General features: G+C 45.0%; 1 protein-coding gene across 2 annotated transcripts in view; it reads right to left on the bottom strand.

Moving 5' to 3' along the window:
- Nucleotides 1-6,402: 6,402 nt before the first annotated feature.
- SLCO5A1 (solute carrier organic anion transporter family member 5A1) overlaps nucleotides 6,403-22,667 on the bottom strand; it is a 171,262-nt gene continuing 154,997 nt past the window's right edge. For both annotated transcript variants that reach the window (XM_045003182.1, XM_045003183.1), the window contains exons 8-10: nucleotides 20,799-21,040; nucleotides 10,672-10,736; nucleotides 6,403-6,860 (exon numbers count right to left, since the gene is read on the bottom strand). In XM_045003182.1, coding sequence (XP_044859117.1) covers nucleotides 6,403-6,860; nucleotides 10,672-10,736; nucleotides 20,799-21,040 — 765 coding nt within the window. The remainder of the gene's footprint in view (nucleotides 6,861-10,671; nucleotides 10,737-20,798; nucleotides 21,041-22,667) is intronic.

Here is a 22,667-nt window from a genome sequence, read left to right as displayed (position 1 = left end):
ACAGTTTGCCCGGCTTAAAGCTCTTTTTCTGAGCTGGACGTTCTGTGTGGGTCAGTCTGGCTCTGAACAGGATTTCCATACATGTATTGCCAACTAATGACAATCGTCACTTATATCTGTGCTTATATGTAGGCCTATATTGGTGGGGTTTCATCTTTATTTTTTAATTTGGGCTCTAATATCCCTTAAAGCTTGTGTTCAGGAATAGTCAACCGTTTCCCCCTTAAAACAGCTAAGTAGTCCAAAGTTTCACAGTTTAGTGGGCATTAACCTCATAACCAGACAGAGGCTGTATGTAGAGCTGGCTGATCATAACGTCCTTATAAATGGATTGGTCACAAAATGGTGTGTTTTTTAAAAATATAAACATATGCCGATCAATAGCTAGATGTATGTTATGGTATGTTTCAAAAAAGCTTTTTTTTCTCCGTTCCCCCCTCCCACGCCCCCCAAGCAAAATGTTGCACTGTAATAATCGTCTTCCCTGTTTGTGACAATTCCTTTGGGCCCAGTCTATTGAAGGCAATGGATATTTTGTCACTGATTTCAGTGTGATTGGGATTTGGCCCGAAGAGGCTGATCCCAGTGCCCACTGAAATCAATGGAAGGATCTGCATTGACTGCAATATGCATACAAGTGGGCCTTAACTGAAATCCAGAGCTTCCATAATCGACTGATGTGCACAGCCCTGCACACCAACTTACACACACACACAAAAAAGATTTTTTTGTCATAAAGAAAACACACTTGATATGCTATTTTTATTTTCAAATATCAAGTATTCAAGGGTTTGCTTGTAAACACATGTTTACAATAGATGTTGACAATAAATGTCATTAACCACAGTATGTTATAGACCATGAATATTATTCTAAGTTCTGCTGAGAAATATCAATAAAAGGACCTTTAGGTATGCAAAAACAAATGCACCTAACAATTAGTCCCTCTCTTTTACCACAAGCACACTACCCACACACCCACCCACACACACACATGCACACACACTACAAATGACCTAACACCAGTTTATTCAATATAACACTTTGTTAAACTAAACAATTACAGGCCAGTGCGCCCATTCCATGCTCCTAAACCACTACCCAGATTGGGGCGGGGAAGGGACAGAGGGGAGAGGTATGCATTTTGGGTCAGCTCCTATTGAAGTCAATGGCAAAACTCCCATTTACTCCAGTGGAGAGAGGAGCAGACCTTTATGAGGAATGCCCACTATAACAGTGATTTCAACTTGCATTTCTGCATGAAAACTGAGTTGCTAAGTTTCTGTACAACTTTTTGGTTTAATACAGCCCTGCAATAGTTTTTGTTTTTAAAAATGTTTTCTTCTAGGAGGTAACGTTTCTGTCGCCTTGCTCTCAGGCGCACATCTTGATACATCAGCTCAATGATCCCCTTTGATCTCCTAGCCCAGTTAAGTCCATATACAGTAAGACAGAAAAGGTATTACCTTTCACAGTTCAAAACCAATGGGCCAAATTCGGTCTCCACAGAAACAAATGACAAAACACCTGGAGTGAATTTCAACTGGCTGAATTGGGCCCTTGACTTTGGCTCTTCATTTTGGTATTTTATAGAGGAACAGTATTAATGGGACAAATTCAGGTACCTTAACTTTAGTTTAAATTCTCCTTGACTGCAGTAGGAATTTTGCCGAGTTAGGGATCCCCAGAATTTGGCCCAATCTTTTAGTTCACAGAAACCTTACTTTGAACAGCTGTTTAGCAGTGTTCCATAAAGGTATATTAAAACAAGTAATGTTCTACTGGAAATTAGTCATATGCTACATTTCTACAGGTTATATAGTTTTACATTAGTACTTTCACTATTAATGCTAGACCAAATCCTGTAGTGCAAGCAATATTCCCACTGAAAGACTAAGTAAGGCCTGTAGGATCTGGCCCACTGGTAATTATGATCTTTGCAGGAACATTTCCAGATTTTCAAAACGAAAGCACACGCCGTTACATAAATGAAATGTTTTGAATGCCAGTTAAGTCATGGTGAACATGCATCATAAAATACATCAATGACAACTAGCACCATGGCATGCTTTAGCTATTCATCCAGAGCAGATCAAGGATGTTAGACAGCAGGGTCGTCTTCTTCCTAGAACAGAAAAACATTTTGGACACTTCTTTTTTCAGGCATACTCGAACACAGAGGCTTTTTACCCATCTCATCACAAGAACAGTAGCTTGTGGGAGGAAATCTGGTGACAAGTTGTTTGAAGTGTGGGAAAAATAATAATACAATATAAACAACGGATTATACAATGATCTTAAAGGTAGAGATAAGCCTGAACTAAAGAGCCTAAATTCAATAACCCCCACATTTTGGGACGGTTTGGACTGAGGTCTGAACTTTGAGGGTCAGACCCATCTTCATTTATAAGGTGACCTGTAAATTAACAGAAAACAGCTTATCTGTATACAAAAACCTGTAGGAGAACACTTCAACCTCCCTGGCCACACAATAGCAGATCTTAAGGTGGCCATTCTCCAGCAAAAAAACTTTAGGACCAGACTTCTAAGAGAAACTGCTGAGCTTCAGTTCATTTGCAAATTTGACACCATCAGTTTAGGATTAAACAAAGACTGTGAATGGCTTGCCAACTACAGAACCAGTTTCTCCTCCCTTGGTTTTCACACCTCAACTGCTAGAACAGGGCCTCATCCTCCCTGATTGATCTAACCTCGTTATCTCTAGCTTGCTTCTTGCTTGCTTATATTTACCTGCCCCTGGAAATTTCCACTCTTGCATCCGACGAAGTGGGCATTCACCCACGAAAGCTCATGCTGCAAAACGTCTGTTAGTCTATAAGGTGCCACAGGATTCTTTGCTGCTTTTATCTGCATAATGAGAGGCTTGTAGGTGTTTGCAATATGATGATTCATCTTACTAACTACAGTTAGTCACAGTACATATTTACAGAAATGTTGGCTGTCTACCTGTATGTGTACAATCTATTCTATGGAAATGTTTATATTTAACCATTACAAATTGCTATATGGCATAAAAAACACTAATTCCCTATTGAAGAATGAAGCTTATGAAGTGGACTGTCCAATTCTGAACATTTTAAAGGGACGATGTTAAGCAGTTCAAGCCCAACAGGTAAAGTACGATAAGTGTTGTAACCCGGTAGGTTAAATCAGACACACTTCTTGAACATGGAAACCAATCCTGCATTCCTCTCAGGCAAATCTCCCACAGTGGGAGTTCTGCCTACCTGATGTGAATAGGCTTGAATTTCTTATTTGCAATGCTGGTGCACAAAGTAGCAGATCAGAGTTAGAATGACTCCCCCTAACTCCATTAGAAATAAATAAACTCTTGGAAATGGACAAGGGTAAACTTGGGAGGAAAATATTCTGTGTCATATTATAAAGACACTATTACAAACTGGAGAGGAAATAGCATACACACTCTAAGTAAGAACCCAATAATGTTACTTTGACTCCCACTTATTCAGCTGGTTTTTAAACACTTTAGTTTTCTTACGTTTCCAGCTTGTAGAGGTGATAGTATCCTCTTTAATAATAATAGGCTGATGTAAATGACTTCAATGGAGCTACATCACCTTACAACAGCTGAGGGTCTGACCTCCAAAACTCTACAATAGGAGACCTTGGGCCTGGTTTACCATTGCCTCACCGCAGTTTTATCCTGGCAAGGAGCCCAGTACCACTTGCAAGGTGCTGCCCAGCCTCTGTGCTCACTGACGTCAGTGGGAGAAGAGAGAACGCTACACCGTGCTCCAACAGCATATTGAAGATTTGTAATTTTGAATACTGAAGAACACGTTCTTGGTCGGATCTGACCCTATGCTATTAAATCAATCAAGACTCATAGATTCTAAGGCCAGAAGGGACCGTTTTGATCATCTAGTCTGACCTCTTGTATAACACAGGCCAGAGAATTTCACCAAGTGGCTCCTGCATCAAGCCCATAACTTTTGGCTGAGCTAGAGCATATCTTGATGTAAAGACTTCTAGTGACAGCAAATCCACCACATCCCTAGCTAAGTTGTTAAGTGCCCTCACTGTTAAAAACGTACACCCTATTTGTAGTCTGAACTGGACTATTCTAAAAATTAAATTAGGCTCAAAATAAATATTAATATCCAAAGAATAACATGACGTGAAATTAAAGGGAGAAGAGCTATCTGAGCTAAAGGGCACGACCAAATGGGTATAAACTGGCCATGAATCCATTTATGCTGGAAAGCACAAGGTTTCTAACCACCAGAGTAGTGAGGTTTGAAACAGCCACTCGATAATAGTAGTGGGGTAAGGATCCTAATTAGGTTTAAAGATGGAGTTTGATAAATTTGGGATTATATTATGGTGATGCCTGCAATAGCAGGAGACTGGACTTGATGACCCAGGAGGTCTCTTCCAGTCCTATATCCTATGTTCCTAAAGTACTGCACTGCTAATTAAAGTCACTGATACTTACATAATGAGCGATGTAACAGTTTTCTGTACATTTTCTGCCACAGATGTGGTCATAAGAGGCTCAAGAGTCATATAAACTAATCAAGACATTCTGGAATAAATGGAGCCAACATTTCAACCAGGATCTGAAGCCATGGTGAGTAACTTCAGATGCCAGTCAGAGAAGGAGGAAGCTGGCAAGAGAGGAAAATCTATACAGATCAAATCCTGAGACTACTGAAGCCCATGGAAATTTGCCATTAACGTTAATTGAAACAGGATTTGGCCCTATCTGACTTACAGTCAATTTGTTCTAGTTGTAACTTTTAAAAAAATTCCTCTGAAATTCCTGAACCCTCATCAAAATTGTTTATATCTATTGAGAAATAATTCTTTCTACTGTATGCGTCATGGCTTCTACCCACATGCTTCTCACAACCAAATTTCACAAAAGACTCAATCCCCTCCTCTATTCCCAAAGGCTCTGAGACATGCACCTGCAAGTAGAATACAACACTGGCTTCTTGTCATAACCTTCCACCTGACAGATCACTAAATGTCAGCAACAGCCAGTTGTAATGCTCCCAGTTTAAGACTGTGGATGAGGAATTAGCACAGGATGCAGATAAAAATCAAACAGTCTCTTGAAGACTCAATCAAGTGGGAAAACTCACTAAAATATTTTTAATAATCAAATGCCAGAACATGCCGTGTGGGTCCTTGAACGGAGGTGCCTTCTGTGCCTAGATGTCCTGCTGGAAGCGGTCAGCTGACTCTTCCATTTCAGCCACACCTCACAGAGAGCTTTAAATGAAGATGGGGGGCAGACGTGGAGCAAACTCCCCTTTGCGTTCAGTTTGAGGTCTGTGTGGAATGGTAGCAGTGCAGTCCCAAAATGCAGCTATCCAAACTCTCTGGGTATTTTCACTTAGTGGAAAACCAGAACAATTTGTTTAAAAAGATCTGCATGCATTTGCAAAGGATAGCTAAGCATTTCGTAAGGACAGCCAAGCAGTTTTTGGCAAACTAAACCTGGATACTGTGTTTACTGAGAAAAGTATGGATTTGAAGTTAGTAGTAGCCACCTATAGCAGATAACTGCATAGGTAGTTACAGAAATATGCATCTACTTGTTATAGTCTCTATGGGGTTGATTATCATGTCTTAATATTACTACAAATTAATACTGTAGTTTTTCACACTGAGTTATACTTTCATACCCTGTGTACTACACTGAATAATACTACATCCTATCAAATTAAAACAAATGTACATTTTAATAGGATAAGGATACGATGTCTTAGAATTTGAAAACTTTACCTTCTATATAACTTTTCTATGGCTTAATATGTTATCAACAGTACTTTAAACAGTTGTGTCCATTTTTAAATCTTATACCTGTCTTAAAATAGCCCCATTCAAGTTCAGTTGGATTAAAGACTTTGTAAGCAAAATTAACATGCTGCATCAACAATTATCCAGATAAGTTGCATAGTTTAGACACGCTCAGTTGTGCTTTGTAGCAGAACTCACAGTAATTACTCATCTCTATGAAACATGATTCGTGGATGCAAAGTTGATGATCCCTTTAAACATTTTCTTAAAGTCTTGGCATCAATGAGATGCATTTCTGTCACCCTTCCATTGATTACCGCCATTTAGAATACCTCACCCTAATTTTGACACTAGATCAGAGCATGGACATTTAGTGGACACACTGAAGTAATTACAAACACATATTTTTAAAACTCCATTATCTGGAGGGGAGAAATAAGAACTTGGGTCATTTCGAGGTATCCAGCCCTCAAGTATGCTATTGATGTTTGCTTTAAGTTTTGTTGGTTTATCATGTGAGGTGTAGATTAAAAAAGAAGGCACGGGTGTTTCACAAGGCGCCATATTTAAATCAACCAACAAAATTGAATTTTACATTTTCAAGCCTGGGGTTTATATTTCAGCAGTGACTTCCTCCAGTGCATTTTCAGTTGAGGAATTTATTGCTTCTGAAAAGGGGCCAGGATATGTCTGTGCTATGTAATTCATTCCTCGTGCCAGACAGACGTCTTCAGTGTGCTCCCCTCGAGCACTAAAAGTAGGGCAGGATCTAGTCCGGGCATAGTTTTGTTGAGGTCCTGCATTGCCAACCATCTCACTCACTGTGTTTACAGGTGAGGCCCTCCATCTCTGCCTCTGCAGCTGATCTTCTTTATATTTAATGGAATACCAGGCCAGAAAAATAAAAAAGAATCCCACAAATTTGAGACCAGCTGCCAATCCAAAGTAAACGAAGCGAAATGAAGTTACATCGTATTCCCAACAAGATCCTTGCACACCACAATCCTGTTGCCAAAGCATGCACGTGGTGTCAATAACAGCCCCAAAATAAATTGGAGTAGGAATGTAAGCTGTAATAATAGTAACAAAACATAATCATTAGTGGTGAATGCTTAGAAAACTTTAAGACACTAGGTACGATGCAATAGCCCAGTTTTATGTTGTTTTAATTATTATTTTAATACCATTCAAAAGTATGGTAGGCACCTCCAAATGCAATGAAACTCTCACTGCACCCAAGGAACTTACACACTAAGGCTCTGATTCAGGAAAGCATCCCTATTAAGCATGTGTGAAAGTGCTATCTGCAAGACCCACTGATGTCAATGGGACTTGAGCACATGCTTAGGGGCTGTCCAGAATCAGAGCCTGAGGCCTGACTGATCCTCCCCTGTGTGAGTAGTTCTACTGAGTTCAACAAGACTACTCACACATGTAAAGCTAAACGTGCCCTATTCATCTGTAGGATCAGGAAGTATTTTTAGACATGGCAAAGGGGTGGCAAGGGGACAGTAAGGAAGGACACTGGCCAATACCAGTAAAGGTGCATCTACACTGCAAAAAAAAAAAAGTGTGGAAGTGAACCTCGGAGCTTGGGTCAACTAGCTTGGGCTCGTGAGGTTCATACTATAGGGCTAAAAATAGCAGTGTAGACATCCCTGCTCAGGCTTGGAAACCTGGTGATGGGGATTGTACCTCAGAGCCCAGACTCCAGTCTGACTGGGAATGTCTACACTGCTATTTTAACCCTGTTGCATGAGCCCCATGACCCTGGGTTAGTTGACCTAGGCTTTGAGACTTGCTGCTACTGGGGGGTGGGGGATGTTGCAGTGCAGCCATACCCTACGTTTACATGGCTCTTCAGTCATGGCCACTGTGTATCATGATGGAATAATTTTTTTTCCCCACAAGACCCATTAGTTAGCCTCCATGTCCCACTTCTAGTGATACAATATGGAGCCCAATCTTTTAAAAAATATATTTTCACTATGCAGATGTTACCATCTTCACCACGGCATCTCCATCATATGGTTAGCCAGTGCTCCTGCACTTAATGGTTGTCTACCATAGATTTCTTTTGTTAGACAGTGACACCTCAATCCCATTCCTATCGAAGTCAATGGCTCCACTGACTTTGATGGATACTGGATCAGGCCCTTGACCCTTTGAGAGAGGGAACATGTTTCATTTTGTTCAGCTAAAACACAATTGCACTCACCCAATAAAAAATAATAATTGTATTAGTCTGAATACTTCCCTGCAAGCAATTTCTTCACAAATGTGTGAGGCTCTTTGCTTCCTAAGGGACGAAACTATTTATGACCTTCTATTCTGCTTGGGCTCCTAAATGTTTTTATTTGAGAACTTGACATGTAACATTCACATCAATAGTGTGAATGATGTCTTATAGAAGCTTTTTGGTTCCTGCATGCAAACAAGGGTATGCCATGCCACAGCCTAGCAGAGGCATGGCCAGGAAATGTTGGTATGATTTCTGCACCTCCGTGTTCTCTAAATGGTCACAACTGGAAGACTGGCCCACTGATCTTCCCAAAATTACATTTGTACCCCTAAAACCATGCAAATAGCACTTTTTAGGAAACATGCGAACAATGTGAAAGCAGTAAGGCCTTAATACCATAAGATTCCTTACAGGAATTACCCAGTAGAACTGAGCAAAATATTAAAGCATGAAACACAAGTAGCTGCCCTTATGAAAAATGACACAGAACAGAATTATTATTTTCAAATTGTCCCGTGGAGGAGAGATTCTCTTCCATGGAAATGGGCTTCAATTTCATCAGGCTGCTGCCAGTGCAGTAAGCCCAGTTTAAGTGTTCATTCTTTGTCCTAGAAACGTGATTCACATTTTATAACAGGTCGTAACAATCCTCTTCAAACAAAATTGCCCTGTTAGTGATTAGATGGAATGAACCGGCCTTCTCCTCTCATTCTTCATTATAAATAACCATTACTGGCACTATTCACATTTTTGCAGTATCTGTACACCTAAAGTGCTTTGGATAGGCAAGCTCTGACTACTTCAGAAGCTTGATAGGAATATCTTTGTGTAAATAATAACCTAACAAGCTTTCTTTCTGCTTTGAAGAAGACTAATTAGGAATTAGTCATTAAAATACAAACATGTCTTGTCTTAGAAAGCGGAGAACTGGTTTCTGGCAGGGTAATCTAGCATCTGAAGAAAACAAAAATACCAGTTTAAAAAAAAATCTCATGACAAATTCCATTTAGGAAAAATATTAAAATCTGGACTGGGTCTATAGGGTGAGCTGCGTTGTTTGATATTCATAGACAGCAGTTTGGTGTGGACGAGCACATGAAATCAGAGGCTTGCACTGCTGGGGTGGCCAATTAGGGTTGCCAGTCCTCCAGGAATTGCAAGTATGTCATGTGATAAAATCTCCAGGCATACATCCAACCAAAATTGGCAACCCTATGGCCAATGCAGAAAATGGGGTTCTGGTTATGTAGTAAATAGAGGTGTCCAGGAATGCTTTTGACACGTTTTTTCACTGGGAAATGCTGATTCATCAAAACTAAAACATCTTGTGTTAAAGGTCTCACTTTCAACAAAGTTCCCATTTCACAAACAAATGTTTTGAAATTGTCACATCGCGGCTTAATATTTTTAAAACAAAAAGTTTCATTTTTCAGTTTGAAATGACTTTTTGTTTGAAATGTAAATTAATCTACAGAAATAAAATGTGAATAAAAGTCAAAATCTACACACAACATTTTCATTCACCTGATCCAAATTTTGGGAGAGATTTTTGGTTTGTGAAAATGTACAAGATTTTAACAGTTTGACCTGATTCAGGATGGTAAAGCTTTCAAAACCTCTAAAAGTCTTGTGGGATGGGAAAACTATTTTCTCTAGGGGTACAATGGAGCCTTCATGTGTAAAGAGTGCAACAGACAAATAAGGAATATGGAACTGGTGCAGCAGTAACCAATTTTAATGCCTCTTTTGCCTGAAAAGTTTTGAATAATGTACTGCAAAGGAAGCAGCAGCACAGGGAGCAGAAAATGAAGCCATTCCCCCTGGGTCCCAGTAAGAATTCTCCAAGAGCTGATACTGGAAATTATTCGGTAGAACAGTCCAGAAAATGGTATTTTCTTTGGTAGGGGAAGAGGAGGGATTCAAAATAAACAAAAAGCTTTGCACTCCCTCCCTCCACCACCACCCCATTTGTCATATATGTACTTTTCCCAGTTTTTCAATGAAAAATAATTTTTAAAAAAATGTTTACCATTCAAAAATTAACTGACTTTTCTGTTAACATTTTTGCATAGAAAAAAAGGCTACTTTTCACATTAAAAAAGATTTTGGTGGAAAAGTTTCAACCAGCTGCACTATTTAGCTAATAACATTAACTAGGAAAGGCTAGTAACAAAGTAACACAAAGAAAAGGCTGCTGAACAAAGGGCGGTGTTGAAATTCCCACAGAAATTCCCAATTAAAAATATAATCTGTTGCAGACTAAAACTGCTACTTTAGGGAAGTGTTGAAGGGATGGGAGCTTAAAATTGCTGGCAGAAAACTACTACTAAAGAATGCTGCAAAATCCAGGTGCTTATTTTCTGTCAATGTAGGTGTCTTTGTCTCCATGGTGCTGGTTGGCCACTACCGGCCAATGTGGTTTGTATAAACTAATGTGGTGTAAAAAAAAGAGTAACAAAACATGAACATCAAATAACCCCTCAGTTGCTAGGTTCAATGGTGATTTTAGGCTCATACTGCTATTCACTGGTGGAATTTCACTTCTTTATAGAACATTTATTTATGGAGAATTTTGTGAGGATTTTGCAAATGGTGTTGTTCAGGGAGCTGTTAGTGCTTACATTTGCTATAGGACTTACCAAGAGTTCGTAATAAAACAAATTGCATTCCTAGTGCAAAAGGCCGCTCGCCATCTTCCACAGACCTAGCAGGGAAAGAGAATATCTTCTGAAGACACAATCTCAACAAATAATCTTTTTAGATTGTTTTGGCTATACTGTCCTGGTCTTCTCCAGCTGTAATAAACATCAACTAAAATTTCTTCAGTTTATTTGGTAATGATTATGCTGTCCTTAGCCAGGAAAAAAAATCTCATAAACTTCAACGGGAGTCTTGAGTAAGGATAGAATAAGGACTGTGGAATTTAGCCCATAACTGTTAAGAAGGTCCTCAGCACAATTATACAGTAGCTCATGGTTACTGGTCATACTTCCCAGACAATCTAATCAATGGAACTTTTCTCAGTGAGTGCATATATAAGATAGATCAGGAAATATACCAGTAGAAGCATACAAAAGATTGACCAAGGCCCTAATCCAACACCACTGAAGTCACTGGGAGCTGTTCCATTGGCTTCAGTGGGAACAGGATCAGATCTTTAAAATATCAGAATACAAAGCAGCAATGTTTCTGTGGCACCGCTTATACATAATTACAGTAAACCACAGAATTTCCTTCTAGACTGTTTGTCCTAACTTATACTATTTCAAAATATTTAAATAGCCAAGTCTTCACATAGTCTGACAGGTTAAACAACAGCCCAGTGTAGCCACATGTTTACTATATATTTTGCACGCGTGCATGGCACACACACACACACTCTCTCAAAAGAACACTACGTTTGTAAAGACAAGCTCCAAATATGTACGAAATGCGAGAATTAAGGTACCCTGTGTAATCTTAATTGGGCTCTCTTGTGCATTTGCATTATAACACAGTCTTTAATTACATAACTCTTTTACCATTCCATACCAGGGAAAGTTTTAAAACTGGAGTTTTGTTAACCTTAGTATCTAAAAATGAACATGCACAACTAACATGAGTCCCACCGCCACTGAGTCCTTTCAGCACACACTAAACTCAGCTGCTGCCGCCAGAACTGTCCCCTTTGACTGCCTGAGCAGCCCGTAATCCTCAGATGGACAAAGCGCAGGGAAATCTAACCCTGACAGTCTTTTGTGAGTGCTAGTCACATACTCTTTTTATTCCACAGGACCCCAGCATCCTTCATTGTACATGCTCACTTCATGAGAGCTGTGCAATGGTCTCTTTTCTCCGTGTTAGTCAGTATATGCCCCGCCCCGCCCCAACCACTGCCTTATTTACTGCACGCTATTCAAACCCTGCTCTGAAAATTGAAGTGTTCATTTCCTCATGGCCTTTTCTATGGTGTTCAATGCAATGAGATGAGCTGCTATTAACTCCATTTTACAAATGGGGAGCCGAGCCCTCGCTATATAAAGGTGAAAAGTAGCCACGCTTTTTGAGGCCAAGACTCCTAGGGCCTGATTTCTCAGAGTACTTATAACGTCGTATGTTCAAAGCAGAGCTCCCACTGATTTCAGCTGCAGATCTGAGTGCTCAGCATTTCTGCAGATCAGACCCCAGAGTCTCAAATCAGGGCTCAAAAAAATGCAGAACACACAATTAGGCCTTGAGTAACTAATGGCACTGAGGTGTTGTACTGCAGTGTATTGTAACACCTAACGCTTAGGCAGCTGACCACTCAGTGCACTTCATAACCCTGAGTTTGGCACTCAAGCTACCTATACAATCCACAGGGAGCGAGCAAGAGAGCCCAAGAATGGGATTCACAAAAGCCACTCCATCAAGTGGGGAGCTGGCTAAGCTAGCCAACAAGAGCTACCAAGCAAATGGGTCCTGAGCCCTGTCCCTCAAAGGGATTTAAGTGCCTAACTCCAGGCTGGAAGGAGGCACCTATGCAGGGACAGCAAAGCCTTCCCAAAAGTGGTGGGGCAAGGTCTCCCTCTGTGGCCATCCCCAGCCCTGCCTCTTCCTCCCCAGGCCCTGCCGCCGGCCAAGCTGGACGAGGAGCGGGGGGGGGGGCAGGGGGGGAGGAGCGGGGGGGGTGCACGCGCACACGCAGTTCCCAATCCATAGCCCCACCGCCCCCAGGGCAGGTGGAGGAGCCTCCCCTCCCCACAGCTGCTCATGCAGCTCTTACCCCGACCCAGCTCTGGCCAGCTGGCGGGGCTTTGGCGCTACAGCCTGGCCACGGTAAGAGCCACCGGGGGAACTGTGGACCGTCCATCTGCCCTGGGCCAGGGGGGCAGGGACATAGCAGCCTTGGCTACCCATAGCTTTCAGCCTGGCATGGGGAGGTGGGACCTCGGGGGAAGGGTGGGGGCGGGGCAGCAGGCAGGGGCCCTGGCAAAAAGTGGAGGGGCCAGGCCTCAAACATGGGAGGGCTATGGTCCCCTGCCCCTGCCCTGTTTCAGTGCCCCTGCACCTAACTCTCCTTGAGATTCACAGCCATGGAGCTGCTCCTGGAGTTAGGCACCTAAGCACCATTTCTTGTAAGAAAAGCAGCAGCGGACATCTAACGCCATACAAAGGCGGGGGTGGGGAGGCAGAGGAGGCATCCTCTGTAATAAGTTTTATCCCAGTGGTTAAGGCACTTCCTGGAGTGTGGACGCCCCAGGTTCAAGTCCTCACTCAACTTGATGAGGTGAAAAGCTTTGAACAGCCATCTCCCACCTCTCTCGTGTGTGCCTGCCCCAGGGGACTACAGAGTCATTCTCGCTTTAATTATGCACCTCAGAACAGTTTCAAAAGGAGACACTAAGAGAGCACCCCATCAGAATATCCCACAGCCCATGAGTGAAAGCACATACGTGAGGTGGGAGACCCCCCTGTTCAAAGCCCTTTGTGTAATCAGGCACAAAGGAGCACTGAAGAGGAGCGCACTAGCAATTCGCTAACTGTTTTAAGGGAGGCCTCTGCCCCCTGCAATGCATTGCATGGAGTTAGCTATGCTCAGAGCAAACCTACTGGATTTGATCCTGCAGGCAAGATAGTGTGGGCGGGGGAGGGGGACATGCCTAGTTTGAGAGGCCTGCTGGGTCTTAGGCATGGGACTGGCCTCCTGGGGCCTGCCTGAGGGAGCCCTACACATGCCCAGTGGCAGAAACGTAGGTCCTAGAGAACTTTTAAAGTGAAAATTTAAACACTTAAGGAATTTTGTCGCCTCCAGAGTTGGGCAGCAGCTGAGCAGGGATTTTGTGACTGTCAGTGGTGCCTAAATCCAACAGTGGGAGAACAAATGGATATAAACTGGACTCTCGGAAGGTTAGACTTGAAATTAGACAAAGGTTTCTAACCATCAGAGGAGTGAAGTTCTGGAACAGCCTTCCAAGGGGAGTAGTGGGGGGCAAAAGACATGTCTGGCTTTAAGACTAAGCTTGATAAATGTATGGAGGGGATGGTATGATGGAATAGCCTAATTTTGGCAATTAATTTGGCAATTGATCTTTGATTATCAGCAGGTAAGTATGCCCAGTTGTGATGGGATGTTAGATGAGGTGGGATCTGAGTTACTCCAGAGAATTCTTTCCTGGGTGCTGGCTGGTGAGTCTTGCCCACATGCTCAGGGTTTAGCTGATCGCCATATTGGGGGGGCGGAGATCACAAAGGAATTTTCCTCCAGGGCAGATTGGCAGAGACCCTGGTGGTTTTTCGCCTTCCTCTGGAGCATGGGTCACTTGCTGGAGGATTCTCTGCATCTTGAGGTCTTCACAATTTGTGCAGGAGGACAGACTAGATGATCATAATGGTCCCTTCTGACCTTAAAGTCTATGAGGTGCCTAGATTCCTTTGTGAATCTGTCCTTTGGTGGCCACTTCTGAAAACTTTGGCACATGTGACTTCAGTGTTGCCAATTATTGTTCAGTGTCAAGTTTTTGGCTGGAGCCAGTCTAGTGATGACAGAAGCTGCTCCAGCCCTTTAGTGACTTTGAGTCTTCTGCTTGGCTGCCCACCCCACTTAGTCACTTCCTAGGACAGAACAGGCAGAGCTCACTCTCCAATGCCCCCACAGCCACCTCTTCTCACAGGAGCAGCGTGGTGCACTAAAGAGCCCAGCAGCTCTGGGCAGCTTCACGCCTATGAGCAACAGGGACAGGATGACGCATCTTTGTCTCCCTGCAACACCCAGCCTGGGAAGGGGCAAAAGGGGATGACGAGCCCCTGCAACTGCCTCCCAGCATGGATGGAGGTGAGGGAACCCCACTGCAGCTCACCACCACTCCCAGCCCTGGGAGAGGAGGGTGAAGGACCCCAGGAGAAGCAGACAGGAGGGAAGGGTATACTGAAGAGGGGACAGAGGCTGGGGGCTATGGGCATGAACTCATGGGTTGTGGGTGGCTTGATGGGAGCAGAACACATTACTGGGCAGATGTGCATGGTGCTAGCTCCTGCAGCAGGAGCCAAAAATCACCTTACCCAATAAACTCAGGAGAATGGGCAACATTAATTGTCATACATACACTGGTGCTGGGCAGGTGAGGGCAAAAATCATTTGAAAGATAAAAAACAGGATAATTGTTCTTTTAAAAAAACTCTGAGGGGATCCAACACATCAGTTTTGATCTGTTGGGGGCCAGGGTTCTGACTTTGATCCCTTGAGCTTGGCAATACTAGCATCACCTAGGAACACTGTGGCAGGGAGACACTCCCATTTCCAAGTACACATTCAATTGCCTTAACCATCCTTTCTCTTCCTGTAATCTCCTGGCTCATTCACTTCCCTATGCGCCAGCCCAGCCCCTCTTCCAGCTCTCCCAGAACCTTTTAGTGACGTTTGGCTGCATCTCCGTAAACCTCCTGATCACTCAAGAAGGAAGAAGCTGGACTGGGGGTGTGTGTGGCAGAGGACGCTCTGCAACAGTGGAGCCCAGTTCCAGTCCATGTACACTCACACCTCCAGGCAGAGTGTACTCAAGCCTGTGGCAGAAGTAGTATGTGATCATGTAATTAAAGTCTGTGTTGCAGCATACATGCCAGGGTGCTGAATTAAGCTTATACAGACAACTTTAATTCTGGCATTTCCTAATTTTTAAGTGCTTAGCTTTGCAACTTAATAATGTTCTTTTAACATGCTCTGTGTGTGTGTGAGAAAGAGAAAGAGAGAGAGAGGGCATATGCCATCCTAGGTTTTTAAAAAGCAAGCTGAAAATACAGAAATTCCATCACATGGCACCATACTGCTGGCCATATGTCTCATCAGGAGGACTGCAACTGCTAAATCCAGCGCATAGACTCTGCCACTTGAGTTGTCTTCCCATGTGGCCCAGCACAAGAGGGGGCTAGGATACGTTGCCGGTGGGTTTCACAGCTATTTGCTGATAGCAGAGGAATGATGCGACTCAAGAGTCCTGGGTTCCATTCCTGGCGCTGGAGGGAAATGGTATTTAGTGGGCACAGACTCTTCTGCCCAATCCCCCAAGCTTGACCTTTACTCTCCTGTCCCAATCCTGTCTCTGCCCCACCCCAGTTCCCTATCCTAGATCCATTCTTCTCGCCTAGCCCCTCCCAGTCTCCACCTCCTGCTTCTCATCCAAGTCCCAGTCTCCTTGCCCAGCAAGTCATAGCCTCACCCTTCTAAACAAACAGTCCCAGTCTTTCCCCATGTCCTGCTCCCATGCTCCTTTCCCAGCCATTCCCTGTCCCAAAACCACTCCCCCAGCTGCTTGGCCCCAGTGTCCTTACCCAGCCATCCCCCATTCACCCTCAGCATGCTTGCCCAGCTATTCCCAGTCCCCACCACACCCCCAGCTCCTTATTCTTAGTTTCCTTGCCCAATCAGCCCCCATTTCCCTCATCTCTCAATCTGTGTATCTCCCCCAGCCTCCAGTCACTGCCCCCACACACACATCTATGTTCCCCAATTGGCTCAGAATTCCAGACTCTTTGCCCATCCAGTCGCAATTCTTCCCTCAGCCCTGGCTCCTCGTCAGGTCTCCCTTCCCCTCCCCCCATCTTTCCCATGCATTCCCAGTCCCTGTCTACTTACCCAGCCAGTCGCAGTCGCTTCTCCAACTCCTACTTCAATCTCAGTTTCCACTTCTACCCACTGATTGCCAGTCTCCCCTCAATTCCTGCCCCAGCTCCCAATCCTAGTCTCCTTACCCAGACAGCCCACCTTTCTCCTCTACCAGTCCAAGTCTCAGCCTCCTCACAACTCCCAGTCTCAGTTTCCCTCTCTGCCCCGTCCCCATCAGCATCTAGTCTCAGTCTCCCCTCCCAAGCCTCCTTGTCTCAGTTTACTCTCCCCATCCAACCCTCCTGTTCCAACTCTTGTTCCCTCTGCATTTGAGTCAAACAGCTTCTTTCTCCGTGCTGTACGAGTACAACGGAGTGGGGGGGATTGTCACTGAGAGCATAGCAGAGACAGGATCCCTTCTCTCAGTTCCAATGACCAGCCCACCCTGGCCCAGAGGAACCATGAGCAGTCTTGATATGGAAAGTGTGGCTTTGCCTCATAGGCCTGGGCTGAGGGAGCACTTTCAGTCAGTCTGTGGGGATGGTATACTAAGAAGTCCAGTCACATATAACTGTAAGGGGATGGAGCATGCTCAGTGAGGACAGAATAATGGTAACAGTGGGGTAATCTTAATGATGGGTAATGCTACCAGACCTCCTTATACTGACTCAATAGGGTAATAGATCAGGGGTTCTCAAGTTACTGAGTAGTCTTGCCAGCATGGTGGTAAGATATGCCTCTATTTAAGTCCATGTAGAAGAGCTATAGTCACAATAGGGGTGGGGAAAACTGGTTTGAGTGAAATAAAAAAGCTCCAAACTTCATCTTGGTTCTCTGACACTATAGTAACGTTCTGATGTCTGAAAAAGTTGCTTTAACTTTTTTAATTGATTTCATGTCTGCACATCTAAGTTCCTGTGAGAACCACAAGAAAATAATGCAAGTGAGTCCATTCTACCATTAGTTCTGGTCTAACTAGACATCTGACAAGATAGTTTTTTCTGCCAAGCTTCTAAAATCTGAAGACCCAAAAAGCTTGTACAGTTAGGTAGGTAAACTTTTGCGTGCTTAACAGAGGGCCTTATCAATGAGAAGCCTGAGATTAAACTGTAAATATGAGAGGCTTAATTTAGGCTTTGGTTTCTAATATTTCATGTTTGGGATGAGAGAAGAAGAGGAATATGGTCACAGGGAAGCTTCCTTCTATTTTCCCACGTTCTTCATTCTGTTGACGATGTCTCATGGAAGCCGACATGTACGTGTGTGAATGTAGCTGGACTGTAACTTTGAACAGTTTGTAAATACTTACCAGAATAATTTTAATGTCAGTCAGTAGGAGAAACACATACTGATAATATAGCACCATACCTGACACTGCATTAACCCTCACTGTGTTTAACACTAATTCTTTCTGTCCCTAGTATCTGTTGAAAGTAGGCATGTGCTTTGCAAAACATGCTAAAAAAATTTGTGTTCCTTCAACTTCTCCCTCTTCCCTGTTTCGAAAACTGAAATATTGGTCTACCAACTCTCTGTCTGCTCAATTTTGTTAATATAAGACCACATCATATAAGACCACATTCCTGCGCCAGACCTGAAAAATCTAACCAGTTTGGGTTTTTTACATTTTTCTCTTTGAGCGGTGTCTGCTGGACATTTCTTGTCTCACAAGGTATATACATAATCATTTTATGGGTAGTGCCCTATCAAATTCATGGCCATGAAAAATGCACCACGGATGATAACATTTGATCACTCCCCTGCCCATGTCATGATATCTAGCTACTGTAGGGCAGCTTCATGAGTGGCGCATGAACCCCCCCTTTTGGGGAGACTAGCCCCCTCAGCCCCGTCCCTTCTGCCTGAGGCCCTGCCCCTCCCCACCGCTTCCACCCCCCCTCACCTGCCGGAGCCCTGAGGCCTCCCTATCCACCCAGTGCAGCCGGAGGAGCCCTGGCCCTGAGCTCAGGGTTGCCAGAAGGCCTGCCCCAGCCACGCTGGGTGTTCCGAGTCCTGTGCCAGAACCCCAGGCCACTGGCCAGCCCGAGTACTGGCCTGACCTGCCCCAGGCTGCCGGCCAGCCCGAGCCACCGGCTGGCCAAGCCCCGAGTTCCAGGCCACCGGGCTGAGCTCAGCACCTGCTGGCTTCAGGGGAAAGGAGGAGCGAGGGTGGGGCCACAGGCTGGGTTAGGGGAGGCTTAACCTCCCGTGGCCTATTATACTCACCTCCTGTGGGGAAGGGCAGAGATGGAGGCGCCCTAGCCAGGGGCTACAACCATGTGCCAGGCTCCAGTTGCTAGTCCCGGCCAGGCTGGGAAGGAACAGGACTTTCTCTTCTGCTGCACAGGCTGCTCCTGGGCTGGGTCAGACCCACCTCTGGGAACATCCCCAGGGTGAAGTAAGCTCCTTGGCTGCTGGCTGGGGGCCCAGGTCTGAAGGCAGTGAAGCCATGGAGCTTCCTGCAGCTGGGGGAGATTCCCGGAGGTGGGTCTGACCAACCCCTAGAGCAGCCCATACCGGGGAAGAGGACGTCCCATCCCTCCCCAGCCCGGTCAGGACTATCAGCTAGCCCCTGGTGCACGGTAGGAATTCCTGGTTGGGGCGCCTCAGCCCTGCCCCTCCCCAGCTCGGGAATTAAAGAGACTTTGGGCTGGCTAGCAGGGGGAACGGACCATGGCACACCCTGACCATGGGGCCCTCAGCGGTTGCCACCCGTACGACCGGCTCTGCCCCCGCCCCCATACCCAGAGACCTCACTTCTGCGCTGCTGCTAGCAGCAGCACTGGCTTTAGAGCTGGGACTCGGCCAGCAGCAGCACAGAAGTAAGGGTGGCAATCCCACATCCTCCCTACAATAGCTTTCCAACCTCCCACCACCCCATATTGCGTCAGGACCCCCACAGTTACAACACATAAAATTTCAGATGTAAACCTCTGAAACCATGACACTGAATATTTTTAAAATCCTATGACCGTGAAATTGTCCAACATGGATCGTGAATTTGGTAGGGCGCTAGTTATGGGTATAAATACAGTAACTCCTCACTTAAAGTCATCCCAGTTAACGTTGTTTCATTGCTGATCAATTAGAGAAGATGCTTGTTTAAAGTTGCTCAATGGTCCCTTATGATGTTATTTGGCAGCCACCTGCTTTGTCCACTGCTTGCAGGAAGAGCAGCCCGTTGGAGTTAGCTGGTGGGGGCTTGGAACCAGGGTGGACCAGCAGCTCCCCTATCAACTCCCCGCTCCCCTAAGTTCCCTGTGCAGCAGCTACCCAGCAGGCTATCAATTGCCAGCAGCTGAGCTGTCCCTCCCCCCACTGCCATGTGTGGCTCCTGCCCTCTGCCTTGGCACTGCTCCCGGGAGCTTCCTGCTTGCTGTACAGGGATGGGAAGAAGGGGGCTAATGTCAAGGTGTCCCCCTCCCACCCCATCTCCATAGAGGGGGTTGGGGGGAGGGAGCTTGCTGGCAGCAGCGGCTGTCTCAACTTGCTGATCTACTTAAAAAGGCAATGTACTTAGAGTGAGGTCAGTGTAATTAAAGGGGCAATGTGCATATCTCTCTCACACACACAGCGTGTCTCTGTCTGCCATGCTGTCTCCCCTCCCTTCATTTGTGCTGCCTTGTAGAGTGTGAGGCTACATTAACAAGAATGTGTTAACCCTTGAGGGCTCAGCCAAATGCTAGTTCATCATTTAGCAGCAAGGCATCTCTCTCCCACCCTCTGACTTCACCACCTCAACCAAGCTTCACAATCATCATTGCTGTGTACAGTATTAAATTGTTTGTTTAAAACTTATACTGTGTGTGTGTGTGTGTGTGTGTGTGTGTGTGTGTGTGTGTGTGTGTGTGTATATATATATATATATATATATATAATATAGTCTTTTGTCTGGTGAAAAAAATTTCTCTGGAACCTAACCCCCCCTATTTACATTCATTCTTATGGGGAAATTGGATTCGCTTAACATCGTTTCACTTAAAGTCGCATTTTTCAGGAACATAACTACAACGTTAAGCGAGGAGTTACTGTATAAGGGATCAAATCCTTAACAAGTGTAAATGGGCATAATTCTGTTGACTTTAATAGCGATTCACTGCTTTACGCCTGCGGTGGGTCTGGCTAACAGACTCTCTTATGCAATACAAACACTGTAATGATAGGTATAATATATGTATCTAGATAGGTATATAGCTAGATTCTTACCTGAGTGTCACTATGATTGCCGATGGCTGGGCACATGCTGTTATAAGGGTAACTATGAACAGAAATATTAGGAATGGGATAAGTGTACTGCAGGTCCGATCACACTTCCCGGAAACAGCATAGCCATTCTCATTCAGGTATGTTTTGACAATAACCACCCTGAGCTGACCGCGCTGTCCCACAGTTGGTGGAGTGATAACTTGGCGGCTTTGGACACAGGCACATTCAGTATAATTTCTTACCTGAGAAAAGCAAAGAGGAGAAACAAAATATTGCAATTAAGATTTTTGCCCCTTCAACCAAGACAATGTGCAATATTTACCACATAGATGTTTTACCTTCCCTAGTGAAAAACTACCACTTAAAAAGGAGTTCCGTGCTTACGAGATTATCCTAATTTTAGGCAGGGCTGGGAATAATGCTCCTATTATTAAGTTTGCTTGACACTTCCCATCAGTCACTCATAACATTGCCAAACTTTAACCCTTCGTACTGAAACTTTCCATGCTGTCTGCTTCAGGCTGGATTTTTGGGCAACTCTCAGCCAAAATGGTTTAGCCGTGTCTGAGAACGGGGCTATGGAAAAATGTGTGTTGCCTACATTAAACATTCCTGTGATCTTGTCTCTGAACAGTTCTAGTGCCCCCATGTGGTTGAAGACGGGATTTGAAATTTGGCAGGGATGTGGCCTTTGTGTGAGGGGTGTGTCTTCTGGCCACCCTGTAAAAATCTGCCCTCATCTCACCAAGTGATAAGACTTTGAAAAATTGCAGTTTGCAGTTCAAAATCACAGCTGAAAAATCTCCAAAGAGTACATCTTCATTGAGCATGTGCCATCCTCTCACAGCTTCCTTGACCAGATTACACATGTGCCTTCCCCATAGAGTGACTGAGCAGTCTCCAGCCGAGGACTACAGGGGTAACACTGGGCTTTCCCTGTCATGGCTGCTCTGGATACTTCGGGCTGGGGCTAGATACTGGAAATGAAAGCAGGGACTGGGCGCTGGTCAGGGAAATGAAAAAGGATACTGAAAGTGAATGCTGAGCTGGAGGAGGTTGGAGACGGATTAGGAACAAGCGGGGGGGGGGAAGGGTGGAAACAAATCTGAGGAGCTGAGGAGTACGGGGAGTGTCTGGGAAAAGAGACTTGGACAAGGAGCCAGGGAGGGGAAGATGCAAAGAGACGGGAGGAGGAAGACTGAAGAGGGAGATTAGGACTGGGAGCGAGTACAGGGTGAAGCAGAGTGGGGGAGAGGGGAAATAAAACTGTCAAGAACAGGATGAGATGAAAAGGGTACTATGTGGCAAGGAGAATGGGCCTTGGACAAGGAGTCAGCATCAGGAAAGTGACAGGTCAGGGACAGATTGGAGGAGATGAAGTAGAAGAGGTCAAGTTTGCGGGGGAATGCGCAGAAGTCTGCCCACTGGAACACATTCCCCTCCAGAGCCTGGATTGTGCAGAGGACGGGGACGCTCCGGCTTGCTTGGCCTTTGTTCCTGGTAGCCAGGCCTGGGCGGGGAGCTGAGGGGGCAGGCTGTTGCCACCCCCAGCCAGGCTCTCCATGCTGCACAGAGGAGTGGCCACTATCAGCTGGCATGCGAAGCGACTTCATACCGCCCCCTCTGCTCCCCACCCAGGCTGAGCAAACCGAAAATGTACCGGGGGGAGGCACAACAGGAGGAGGAAAGAGTGCCCCCCAGCAGGCAAGAATTCTGTCAAGAAGCGTGTGGCAGCCCCAGGCCAGATGTGGGGGAGGGAGGACTGGCCCAGAGTCACATGTGTCCACTCCTATGGCCCCAGCCCTCCAGGAGCTGGCGAGATTGGCTGCTCTGACTCAGGAGGTGGGGCTGGAAGGTTCCTCCCAGAGC

This window comes from Mauremys mutica, chromosome 2, assembly GCF_020497125.1.
Source record: "Mauremys mutica isolate MM-2020 ecotype Southern chromosome 2, ASM2049712v1, whole genome shotgun sequence".
NCBI lineage: Eukaryota > Metazoa > Chordata > Testudines > Geoemydidae > Mauremys > Mauremys mutica.
This window is presented reverse-complemented; position numbering and strand designations above follow the sequence as displayed.